The sequence below is a fragment of the Oncorhynchus clarkii genome, chromosome 10, assembly GCF_045791955.1.
Source record: "Oncorhynchus clarkii lewisi isolate Uvic-CL-2024 chromosome 10, UVic_Ocla_1.0, whole genome shotgun sequence".
Classification (NCBI taxonomy): Eukaryota; Metazoa; Chordata; class Actinopteri; order Salmoniformes; family Salmonidae; genus Oncorhynchus; species Oncorhynchus clarkii.
Genome location: NC_092156.1, coordinates 48,638,763 through 48,652,232, shown reverse-complemented (window position 1 = coordinate 48,652,232; position 13,470 = coordinate 48,638,763). Strand labels below are relative to the sequence as shown.

The window sequence follows — 13,470 nt, the reverse complement described above, 5'->3', positions numbered from 1 at the left end:
GACATAATCTGAAAGGCTGCTCAGCAAGGAAGAAGCCACTGCTCCAAAACCTCCATAAACAAAAAAGCCAGACTACGGTATAGTACTAACTTTATGGCCATAATGAACTGTTTGGCCATAATGACCATTGTTGTGTTTGGAGGAAGAAAAAAGGGGGGGCTTGCAACCTGAAGAACACCATCCCAACCGTGAAGCACATGTTGTGGGGGTGCTTTGCTGCAGGAGGGACTGGTGCACTTCACAAAATGGATGGCTCAATGAAGAAGGGAAATTATGTGGATATATTGAAGCAACATCTCAAAACATCAGTCAGGAAGTTAAAGCTTGGTCGTAAATGGTTCTTCCAAATTTTCCAAATGTACAATGACCCCAATCATACTTCCAAAGTTGTGGCAAAATGGCTTAAATTTGTTGGCAGAACTGAAAAAGCGTGCTCGAGCAAGGAGGCCTACAAACCTGACTCAGTTACACCAGCTCTGTTAGGAGGAATGGGCCAAAATTCACTCAACTTATTGTGGGAAGCTTGTGGAAGGCTGCCCGTAACGTTTGACCCAAGTGAAACAATTTAAAGGCAATGCTACCAAATACTAATTGAGTGTATGTAAACATCTGACCCACTGGGAATGTGATGAAAGAAATAAAAGCTGAAATCGTTCCCTCTACTATTATTCTGACATTTCACATTCTTAAAATAAAGTGATGATCCTAACTGACCTAAGACAGGGAATTTTTACTAGGATTAAATGTCAGGAATTGTGAAAAACTGAGTTTAATTGTATTTGGCTAAGGTGTATGTAAACTTCTGACTTCAACTGTGTGTGTGTGTGTATATATATTTTATTTTTTATTTTTATTTATACATTTATTTTTATTTATATATTTATTTTTATGTATATTTATTTATTTTTATGTATTTATTTATATATATATATATATATATATATATATATATATATATATAACTGGTAGTATGTGTATATACATACGCATACATATAAAAAAAATATATATATATAGTCAAATGTTTAGAAACACCTACTCATTCAAGGTTTTACTTCTTTCTTTTTTTTAAATTCTTCGTAACACTGAATAGGGCCATCTTCCAAATAGGGCCATCTTCTGAATACCACCCCTACCTTGTCACAATACAACTGATTGGCTCAAACGCATTATAAGGAAAGAAATGTTTAATAATAGTGAAGACATCAAAACTATGAAATAACACATATGGAATCATGTAGTAACCAAAAAAGTGTTAAACAAATCTAAAGATATTTGAGATTCTTCAATGTATCCACGCTTTCCCTTGATGAAAGCTTTGCACACTCTAGGCATTCTCTCAACCAGCTTCATGATGTGAGGTAGTCACCTGGAATGCATTTCAATTAACATGTGTGCCTTGTTAAACGGTCATTTTGTTTCATTTCTTTCCTTATAATGCGTTTGAGCCAATCAGTTGTATTGTGACAAGGTAGGGGTGGTATACAGAAGATGGCCCTATTTGGTAAAAGACCAAGTCCATATTATGGCAAGAACAGCTCAAAAAGCAAAGTGAAATGACAGTCCATCATTACTGGAAGACATTAAGGTCAGTCAATATGGAAAACTTCAAGACCTTTGAAAGTTTCTTCAAGTGCAGTCGCAAAAACCATTATGTGCTATGATGAAACTGGCTCTCATGAGTACTACAACAGAAAAGGGAGACCCAGAGTACTTCTGCTGCAGAGGATAAGTCCACAAGAGTTACCAGCCTCAGAAATTGCTGCCCAAATAAATGCTTCAGAGTTCAAGTAACAGACACATCTCAACATCAGCTGTTCAGAGGAGACTGTTTGAATCAGGCATTCACCTTCTTTGGTCTGGAGTCCAAATTTGATATTTTTGGTTCCAACCTCAGTGTCTTTGTGAGACGCAGAGTAGTTGAACGGATGATCTCAGCTGGTGTGGTTCCCACCGTGAAGCATTGAGCGGAAGGTGTGATGGTGTGGGGGTGCTTTGCTGGTGACACTGTCAGTGATTTATTTGGAATTCAAGGCACACTTAACCAGCATGGCTACCACAGCATTCTGCAGCGATACGCCATCCCATCTGGTTTGCCCACGGCTGGGGTGTTTTTGTTACCAGCCACCAGCATGGCATTGTTTGTTAATTAGAAACAGCTACAAAGTTATTCCAAAGTTATTGGCCACCTCCACTTTATTTATACCATTTAAAAATTATCAAAATCCATTGGAGAAAGAAAATAAATGTTTATTTATTTTTGAGTTAGTCTGAGATATATATAACAATCTGACCGCTTTATAAATGGTTTAATTGCGTGATAGGATGGCATTTTGCAAAACCCGCTTGCCCCGTCCCCCCAAGAATAATGGTTTTGACCACTAAAAGTCACTACATGCTCCAGATAAGGTTAGCAAGATGGCTGGCTAGCTATCTAGATAAGGTAATCATGCTAGCTAGCTACACTGACAGCTGTCAGTGCCCTATTTGTGGATGTTTGTCAACGCCACGTGGAAATTCCATCTCCCAATTTGTGAATATGTATAAGAAGCATTCGTCATCCCCCAGAGGTAGAGCGGAAATGCACATTTAGGTTCCATGACAGGAAATTACATTGAAATAGTGGCAGGAATTTCCTCTGGGGTAGTCATGTAACATTCAGGTAACTCTCAAAATAAGGGAAACACCAACATAGTGTCTTAATAGGGCGTTGGGCCACCACGAGCCGCCTGAACAACTTCAACTTGCGCCTTGACATAGATTCTTCAATTGTCTTGAACTCTATTACAGGGATGCGGCATCCTTCTTTCACAAGAAATTCCATCATTTGGTGTATGGTCAATGGTGGTGGAAAACGCTGTCTCAGGCACTGCTCCATAATCTCCCAAAAGTGTTAAATTGGGTCGAGATCTGGTGACTGAGAAACAAACACCATTTAAACCCCCTATATTCCTTTGAGACCCCTCTTTCAAAGTCACTGAGATCTCCTATTCTAGCCATGGTAGCCAAAATAATGGGCAACTGGGCATTTTTATACATGACCTTAAGCATGATTGGATGTTAGTTGCTTAATTAACTCAGGAACCACACCTGTGTGGAATCACCTGCTTTCAATATACACTGCTCAAAAAAATAAAGGGAACACTTAAATAACACATCCTAGATCTGAATGAATTAAATATTCTTCTTAAATACTTTTTTCTTTACATAGTTGAATGTGCTCACAACAAAATCACACAAAAATTATCAATGGAAATCAAATTTATCAACCCATGGAGGTCTGGATTTGGAGTCACACTCAAAATTAAAGTAGAAAACCACACTACAGGCTGATCCAACTTTGATGTAATGTCCTTAAAACAAGTCAAAATGAGGCTCAGTAGTGTGTGTGGCCTCCACGTGCCTGTATGACCTCCCACAACGCCTGGGTATGCTCCTGATGAGGTGGCGGATGGTCTCCTGAGGGATCTCCTCCCAGACCTGGACTAAAGCATCCGCCAACTCCTGGACAGTCTGTGGTGCAACGTGGCGTTGGTGGATGGAACGAGACATGATGTCCCAGATGTGCTCAATTGGATTCAAGTCTGGGGAACGGGCGGGCTAGTCCATAGCATCAATGCCTTCCTCTTGCAGCAACTGCTGACACACTCCAGCCACATGAGGTCTAGCATTGTCTTGCATTAGGAGGAACCCAGGGCCAACCGCACCAGCATATGGTCTCACAAGGGGTCTGAGGATCTCATCTCGGTACCTAATGGCAGTCAGGCTACCTCATGGAGGGCTGTGCGGCCCCCCAAAGAAATGCCACCCCACACCATGACTGACCCACCGCCAAACCGGTCATCCTGGAGGATGTTGCAGGCAGCAGAACATTCTCCACGGCATCTCCAGACTGTCACGTCTGTCACATGTGCTCAGTGTTAACCTGCTTTCATCTGTGAAGAGCACAGGGCGCCAGTGGAGAATTTGCCAATCTTGGTGTTCTCTGGCAAATGCCAAACGTCCTGCACGGTGTTGGGCTGTGGACGTCGGGCCCTCATACCACCCTCATGGAGTCTGTTTCTGACCGTTTGAGCAGACACATGCACATTTGTGGCCTGCTGGAGGTCATTTTGCAGGGCTCTGGCAGTGCTCCTCCTCCTCCTCCTTGCACAAAAGCGGAGGTAGCGGTCCTGCTGCTGGGTTGTTGGCCTCCTCCACGTCTTCTGATGTACTGGCCTGTCTCCTGGTAGCGCCTCCATGCTCTGGATACTACGCTGACAGACACAGCAAACCTTCTTGCCACAGCTCGCATTGATGTGCCATCCGGGATGAGCTGCACTACCTGAGCCACTTGTGTGGGTTGTAGACTCCGTCTCATGCTACCACTAGAGTGAAAGCACCGCCAGCATTCAAAAGTGACCAAAACGTCAGCCAGGAAGCATAGGAACTGAGAAGTGATCTGTGGTTATCACCTGCAGAACCACTCCTTTATTGGGGGTGTCTTGCTAATTGCCTATAATTTCCGCCTGTTGTCTATTCCATTTGCACAACAGCATGTGAAATTTATTGTCAATCAGTGTTGCTTCCTAAGTGGACTTCACAGAAGTGTGATTGACTTGGAGTTACATTGTGTTTAAGTGTTCCCTTTATTTTTTTGAGCAGTGTACTTTGTATCCCCCATTTACTCAAGTGTTTCCTTTATTTTGGAAGTTACCTGTACATCCAGAGACATGACCTGAGCTCGTTCCAGGTGCAGCTGGGGGTTATAGATAATGTACTGTGTCTCAGATAGCCCTACCCTAGTGGTGTGTAGAGTAGACTAACTGTACTAGATCCACTGCACCAGAAGGACAAGCGCTTCTCTGCCTAGCATGGAACAGCCTTGAACCTCTGTTTATTGACAGCAAGGAGAGAAGGGATGGATAATTGGCATCTGGGCAGTCATTTACGGAGTGTCACACACTTTATTTAATTTATAGGATCACCACAGAGGCAGTCAAGCAGTCAGTCATTGGGTTTTATTGTAACCTTGACTGCTTCCCACTAAATGGGAATTTCAGGTTTAGTGCGTAGCCTAATTAAACTTCTTAAAGATGTCTTAAGGGAGCAATAGCCCTCCTGAGACTGCAGTAAAATGACAATGTTAATCTTTTCAATAAAAACGGATTAGGGGGTTGGGTCTGAGAGTAAATTTACACATTTCACCATTGTAATTACCAAACTGCACCAGCATTCACTATAGTCTCATCAGCCATCTTGTCTGTCAACTTTACATCCACCACTTCTCTTTACCTGGCACTTTATCTCTTACTTAGTTGAGTGTTTTGGGCTCTCAGCCTCTAGGTAGACCTGTTGCTATTTAAAGCTATAGCACATTTCAGATGGGTAGTAAATAGCTCTGGTAAGAACCAGAAATATATATTTTTTTTTTTAGCATTTACCAGTGGTGGAAAAAGTGCAGAATTATCACACTTGAGTAAAAGTAAAGATACCTTTTAATAGAAAATGACTCAAGTAAAAGTGAAAGTCACCCAGTGAAATATTACTTGAGTAAGACTAACATGATTGTTTTAAATATACTTAAGTATCAAAAGTGAATGGAATTGCTCAAATGTATTTAAGTATCAAAAGTAAAAGTATAAACCATTTCAAATTCCTTATTAAGCAAAACAGACAGAATAAAACATTTAAAAAATAATTAAATTGACGGACAGCCAGGGGCAAATGTATGGAGTAAAAAGTACATTATTGTCTTTAGGAATGTAGTGAAGTAAAAGTTGTCACAAAAAAAAGTAAATTACAGATACCCTCAAATGTCTTAAGTAGTCATTTAAAGTAGTTTTACTTAAATACTTTACACCCCTGGCATTTACAATTCCTTCAGAAATATTCACCTACTTGATTTCCCCCCCCCACATTTTCTTGAGTTACAGCCTGAATTTAACATGTATTAAATTGAGATGTTGTGTCACTGATCTACGCACAATACCCCATAATGTCAAAGTGGAATATTGTTTGTAGAACTTTTTGGAAATCAATAAAAAATAAATAATCTAAAATCTCTTGAGTCGGTAAGTATTCAACCCCTTCCAGTCAAGCCTAAATAAGTTCAGGAGTAAAAATGTGCTTAACAAATCACATAAGTTGTATTGACCCTGTGTTCAATAATAATTAAATAACCTGATTTTTAAATGACTAGTCAATCTCTACCCCACATATACAATTATCTGTAAGGTCCCTCAATCGAGTAGTGAATTTCAACCACAGATTCAACCACAAAGACCAAGGAGGTTTTTCAATGCCTCGTAAAGAAATGCACCAATTGGTAGATGGGTAAAAAAAAAATAGACAATATCCCTTTGAGCATGGTTATTAATTAGGCTTTGGATGGTGTATCAATACACCCAGTCACTACTACTAACTCTATTGCCAAAGAGGAAGGAAACCACTCAGGGTTTCCAGTCAATTACAAAGTTTAATGGCTGTGATGGGAGAAAACTGAGGATGGATCAACAACATTGTAATTACTCCACAATACTAAGTTAACTGATAAGAGTAAAAAGAGGGAAGCCTGTACAGAATAAAATATTCCAAAACATGCATCCTGTTTGCAACAAGGCACTAAAGTAAAAAATGTGTCAAATAAATAAACTTTTTGTCCTGAATACAAAGGGTTATTTTTGGGAAAATCCCCCCCCCCCAAAAAAACACATCAGAGTACCACTCATGTTTTCAAGAATGTTGGTGGCTGCATCGTTTTGTGAGGTATGCTTGTTATCGGCAAAGACTAGGCAAAATCTGAGAGGAAAACGTGGTTCAGTCTGCTTTCTAACAGACACGGGGAGATGAAATCACCTTTCAGCAGGACAATAACCTAAAACACAAGGCCAAATATACACTGGAGTTTCTTACCAAGACGACATTGAATACTAATCACGACTTTGAATACTAATCTAATCAAGATATATTAGTGTTCTATTTTTCATGTTTAATACATGTAAGAATTGTTCTTCCACTTTGACATTAGGGGCGGCAGGGTAGCCTAGTGGTTAGAGCATTGGACTAGTAACCGAAAGGTTGCAAGTTCAAATCCCCGAGCTGAAAAATCTGTCGTTCTGCCATTGAACAGGCAGTGTTCAACTGTGTTCCACTGTTCCTAGGCCGTCATTGAAAATAAGAATTTGTTCTTAACTGACTTGCCTAGTAAAATAAAGGTAAAATAAAAAAATAAAATTATAGAGTATTTTGTGTAGATCGTTGACCAAAAAATGATAATTAAATATATTTTATCCCACTTTGTAACACAACAACATTTGGAAAAACTGAAGTGGTGCAAATACTTTCTGAAGGCACTATGTCTAATATCTAACATATATTTACATTGCCTAATAGTATCTATATTGGATATTTGTATAATCAATACTCATGAAAACTGCTGGTCTTTGTGCAGGCACCACAGCCCTGTATCTGTTCCTGGGGATGCATCCTGATTTGACCAGTAACTACCCCAGCAAGGAGACTTTTGAGGAGATCCAATTCTTCAATGGCCACAACTACCACAGAGGCATCGACTGGTACGTGACTTCCCTTGTTCTACTTTTATCATTTTCATTGCCACCACTACAGCACTAATTCCTCTTCTCCAAGACATTTCCAACATTCCTGGTTGTGTTTTGGGGGCAGCATGTTAGAATGGAAAGAGAAATGTCTAATGTTCACCCGCCATGCTTTTCATACTGTATTAAACCAACTGTTTTGAGACATATTCCAGTTTAGTATTTTTGGCTTTAGAGGAATGTTTCATCCTTCAAAGGGAGAGGCTTTGGTTCATCCCCCTCTGAGCTCAATCATTGATTAACAGAAAGCAGACCATTGTATTAATGTGTGGTGGGCTCGGTTGTGGAAAATTGGTCTCTTTCTGCTAGTGACTGGTTTTTGCCGGTGCAGTCATATGTTTTATCCAGAACATTTAATCATTTTCATAGTTATTTATGACAAATAAAACTAGGATGTTGCTATTTGTTATATGGACAGGAATGACATTGTTTATCTTGAATCATTCTGATCCTTTTTGTCAAGCAATTGTTGTTGTTGTACTTTAAATGGTGATAATGAATTGTCTTTTGGTGACAGATTCATCTAATCCGGTTCAAACTGCTCTGTCTGTTTGTCCTCGCTGGAACAGGTACATGGAGTACTTTCCCCTACCCTCCAACACCAGCTCAGACTACTACTTTGAGAAGAGCGCCAACTACTTTGACTCGGAGGTGGCTGCACGCCGGGCTGCCGCCCTCCTGCCCAAGGCCAAAATCATCACCATCCTCATCAACCCTGCAGACAGGGCCTACTCATGGTACCAGGTGAGCCTCCCTCCCAGAGAAAAACCACTTCCCATCGTTCCATTTCCAACACCAGACTCTATTATAGGGATAGCAATTGGGTGAAATGCTGTGGGTGGCTTGAGGGTAGCTTTACTCCTTTTCCAGGTCAGCCGCATTGCTGATTTCCCTTGAGCTTGCAAATAAAGTATCTAATATCCTGGTATAGAAATAGGTGATGTACCGGTTTGTAGGAGTGTGAAATGAGTTGGAATGCCCTCTGCAAGGACACAGCACTCTGGAGGAATCTGGCAAGGTGGGCTGACTGTGACGTCATATCTGTCTGTTCTGCCCCAGCACCAACGTGCCCATGGTGACTCAGTCGCCCTGAAGTATGCTTTCCATGACGTCATCACTGCTGGCCGCAATGCCCCCATCAAGCTGCGGGTGCTCCAGAACCGCTGTCTGGTACCGGGCTGGTACGCCACCCATCTGGGCCGCTGGCTCAACCACTACCACCTCAGCCAGGTATGTTTGGTCATCTGGGTCCCAGGTGTGCATGCTTATACTCATGTGTGTTTTATAGTGATTGTGCATAAGCATGTGCTTAAATGGAAACAAACATTTATTCAGTCTGTATATGCTATGTGAACGTGGTTAGTACAGTGTGCGTGCGTGTGTGTATAGGCTGTTGTCGGTGTTGAATTTAAGATCGCTCACCTAGTCTATCTGACCTACTGTGCTGTTGTGACTGGTTCTTCAGATTCTGGTTCTGGACGGTCAGGTGCTGAGAACAGAGCCTTTTGCTTTGATGGACAAGATCCAGAAGTTCCTTGGGCTGACGAACACACTGAACTACCACAAGATCCTAGCGTGAGTGTCTTATTCGGGCTTCGAAACCACTGTAGACCCACTTGCTGGAGCCAACACATGAAGGCTTTTGTTTCCCTAACTGTTGTGGAATGTAACATTATGCGTATTAATGCGTTGAGCTGGCCAACACCCGTGTGGTTGTGCAGGAGCCTATCTTTCCTGTTTAGAGCAGAGGTGCTTGCTTTGTAAACAGCTTTGATGTGATTTTTCAGAATGTTCCCTTCTGGAGGGATTACCATCACTTTGACATCTCTCTGCCAACCTATTCCCTTTCTTCTGCCTCCCCCTGGTCTCCAGCTCCCCCCCCCCCCCCCCCCCCCATATCTCTGTTTCTGCCTCTGATGCTTGACCACATAATCACTCAGCCATCCTTGTAAACAGCCACATCTGTCTGCCACATCCTCTGTAGACAATGGATATGCTTTGTCCGGCATCTCTTCTCTAAACACGAAGAGCCGCAAACCATCTGTTCAGGATTGTTCCCTTTTTGATTAGGTTGGGAATTTATTTTCATCATTTTTGACTGGCCCTCCTCTGTTTTATGGTTCTGTGTTCCTCTGTTCTAGGTTTGATCCCAAAAAAGGGTTCTGGTGCCAGTTGTTAGATGGGGGGAAGACCAAATGCTTGGGCAAGAGTAAAGGACGGCGATACCCCGAGATGGACACAGATGTAAGTTACGAACCTTTCCCTCAAGATAAGTGGATTCAATTATTCCACACTTATTTCGCTTTTGTCACCTTGAAAAGCAAGTATTTTTAGATTTTATAGAAGGAAAAAAATATGTATTTCCTACAGTCAGTGCTGCTTTATCATTGCTTGTCTGTGACAGACTCCGCTCCTTTCAGGCTGGGTTTGGAAAGCCACCAGATCGGGCAGTGTCTCTAATGAGCAGACATAGAGTGGAGTTGTGAGGGGGGGCAGGGTGGGCAGTGGGCACAGCTCAGGTCCTTGAAGTTACCTTGACTGTTTTGGCACAGACACCTCGGAGGTAATTAGCTGGGTAATGGCGGGTGATTTTTCTCTCTCTGCTGCAGTCAGAATGGCAGGGCTCATGAGACTCACAGAGCTGCAGTGCCCGCTGCCTGAGTTGCTCAGTATCTGGGCAAAAAATCTCTGCACACTAAGTTAACTACAGATCATAGACAATGTAATGTGGTATTGTTCCCTGTGCATAAAAGTTAGATATTCATGATAACATTTTAATATTTTTATATAATTTGAACACCACCTAAATGGGCAATTACTGTATCCAGGGTGGGAACTATAAATGATGTATTGGTCTATTCAAAATTGTCTTGTAACTATATGACCCTATATTTGACTCTCGCTCTCTCTCTCTCGTCCTGTGGCAGTCTCGCGCCTTCCTTAGGGAGCATTACAGGGACCACAACATAGAGCTGTCCAAGCTGCTCTATAAGATGGGCCAGCCTCTGCCCAGCTGGCTCAGGGAGGAGCTGATCCACACCAGGTAGCCTCAGCATGGCCAGGGACACAAGGACAGAGACGCCACCCCAGCCTGCTCACACATAGGGGGTGCACTCTCCCCTCCGCTCCAGCCAGCCAGCGCCACGCGGGTTGACCAGGAGCTGAGGAAGCGGGAGAGACACAGCAGGCCCTCCATGCCCACTCAACCCAGTGGCCCCCAACGACCCCAGTTTGGGGTGTGGGCCTCCAGAAGGGAAAGAGGCAGGGGTGAAGGAGAGACATGAACTGTGTTTAGGATTGCTCTATTTCTTTCTCCGAAAGAATGACAAAGTGCCCGTCTTAACCATGGGCACATGCACACTGCAACACTTGGGCAAAGCGAGAGGAGGGAGGGATCAAAGAGATGTATCATTTCCTCAAGGAGAACCAATGTTATTATTCGGTCTCTCACACAGACAGGCAGACACACTCACTCTCTGTGCTCTTTGCAGAAGGTCGGAGAAAGACTTTGTTTCTCTGTGCCAGTAAAGGAAAAATACACTAGCCAATAATGGATATTCAAGTGCCGGAGTGGATTGTTAATTTGAAAGTATTTCTGAATTTATATTTGAATCATTAACACTCATATACTGCTGGATGTCTATATTTCTTTCCGAGCTGTTATGGTTGCGCAATGCATCTTTCGAGCATTTGTATGTTCCTTTCAACTGTCCCATGTTTTTAATCTGTGTTCATCTGAAAACATAACTGGAGTCCACGAATTGCTCCCACAGACCACACTGATACTTGACCTTTATCAAGTCAAATCACCTTTGGGTCACTAAGACCTTCAATTGAATGAATACACAGTACAGTGGGATTAAAAAAGTGAAAACAGTAATATTTCCAAATGAGACCAGCTTGCTTTGTTTTGGTCAGTGGAACGTTGTCCTTGGTCGGAACTGCCTTAATAATGAAATATTGAAAACCCATTCCTAAATACAGCTGGACCCTACCATGTCTGTAGAGTACACTACAAACTGAACGTAAATGTGACATGAACAATGTAGCTGCATGTTTTAAAGGCCTTAAAGTGGATATTGCAATTTCACTCCAAGGAGACGGGCATCCTTGTCGCCATCCAACTTGTTACTGTACCGAGCACGTCTCTTGATTTTCCGCTAATAGAGCAGGATGTTGATTCCATGGTCTTTCCCAACTCAACTGACTCGAGCTCAATCACTTCCCTATTCATTCTGTCATTTGATTTGTTACTCCTTTTGTGCCTGTACAATAGGTGAGTGCAGAATAGAAGGATATCTTTTGATCGGCTCCAATGGGGGTAGGATACTGGTACCCCTAGCCCTTGTCTCCTAGTTTCCAGATACAGACAACACGGTCTTCCCTTCCACTTGGAATGGCTTTGCCACATGTTGTGGTCAAACCAACACACCCGGGGAGCGTAGGTCACAGCAACATATCTCTAGCTCTGCAGCGGTTGATGTAGTATGCCCTTTGAACCCAAGCCCACTGGATCAGTTGGTTGTGTAAATGGCGGCCTGTAAGAAGTGGTCCTTATCCTTCCTTGTTGGATGGCTCTTAAAGGTTCACACTGTCCCACGTCATCCTCGGATGTTGTTCATCAACGCAGCTTATAGTCCTAGCCCACTTTCATAGTGTCCAATCAGGTGTGTTCTGCAAAGACTTTGGGAAAATTAAGAGGTGAAATTGGATTTGAAACTGCAAATTCAAGACTGTTAATCCCACCCTCTGGAGGAGCTGGGGTGTTCTATACAGGAGACATTGAGAGCCTTTTCTTTTCTCAGTTTATTAGTCAAGGTTATAGGAATGTAAACTCACTTCATTTTATCTCCTGTCAGTTGCTATGGATGCATATACGAATAATATGAACATAATCTGGGAGGTTAATGTTTCTTTGTTGTATTACAATCCGGTATGTACAAAATACATGATCTACTCTGAATCCATGCTCTCCTAGAAGCACAGTATTTATTTCTCAACACGGTGTAAGAAGAAGGTTTTGGTACAACTTTCCTGTTAAAAAGAACCGTCCTTGTTTGTGTGAGGGATTTTGCAGTGCTCCAGAATACGAGGGTCCGTTTAGCATTTTGTATTACTTGGGCCCTTGTAAAGAAGTGTGGTCTTATGGGTCCATTCTAGATTAATTGTATTTAAGGTACCAAATCATGCACCTTGTGTGGTGACACACCACGCATGCACAATTGCTGCTCTCATTTCAATTTGTTCAAGGAGCTGTAATATAGTCACAAATCCTTTGTCTTGTCATTTCCTTTTGCTTTTGAGCTGTTTTACAATGCAATATAAAGTACAAGTGTTCTGGTTCAGAGTATCAGGGAGGGTGTTGTGTTGTTTGAGCCTAGACACTACGGTCAGGAGATGGGCCGAGCAAGTTCCTTCTTTACCCCACTCACTCAGCAGGAGTCCCAGTGAATTTCACTCTGTATGATAATGTTGGACATTGAGTAGTGATCATTAACTATAAGGAAATGATAATCATCTGGACTGTACAATCAACCAATTGTTGTTAATATTTTTTATTGTTTGTAGCTAATATTTTTGTGATTTTTAATTTACAAATAAAGAAACCACTGTCTTTTAAACTTTTGTCATGCATTTTTATTTTACATGTAGTTGATGACGATCTCTTGGAATATGTAATGTGATAAGAGCAGGACAGGGACCCAACCTGAAAACTGTGTAAGCCAATGTGGCACATAAACGAGGTTTCATCCAACTGGCGACAGATTTTCATGCGAATATTCTAAAAAATCACCAAGAAAATATCCGCATTTTCGCTCCAAACGGATTTGTTGCGGATAAAACTCAGTGCGTGATGACAGTGCAGAAATGT

General features: G+C 42.0%; 1 protein-coding gene across 1 annotated transcript in view; it reads left to right on the top strand.

The window, feature by feature from the left end:
* Positions 1-13,219, top strand: part of LOC139418698 (bifunctional heparan sulfate N-deacetylase/N-sulfotransferase 1-like) — a 109,155-nt gene extending 95,936 nt beyond the window's left edge. The window contains exons 11-16 of the mRNA XM_071168345.1: positions 7,433-7,556; positions 8,168-8,342; positions 8,658-8,828; positions 9,064-9,173; positions 9,740-9,842; positions 10,526-13,219. Of these exons, the coding sequence (XP_071024446.1) occupies positions 7,433-7,556; positions 8,168-8,342; positions 8,658-8,828; positions 9,064-9,173; positions 9,740-9,842; positions 10,526-10,645 (803 nt within the window). The 3' untranslated portion in view covers positions 10,646-13,219. The remainder of the gene's footprint in view (positions 1-7,432; positions 7,557-8,167; positions 8,343-8,657; positions 8,829-9,063; positions 9,174-9,739; positions 9,843-10,525) is intronic.
* Positions 13,220-13,470: the final 251 nt, after the last annotated feature.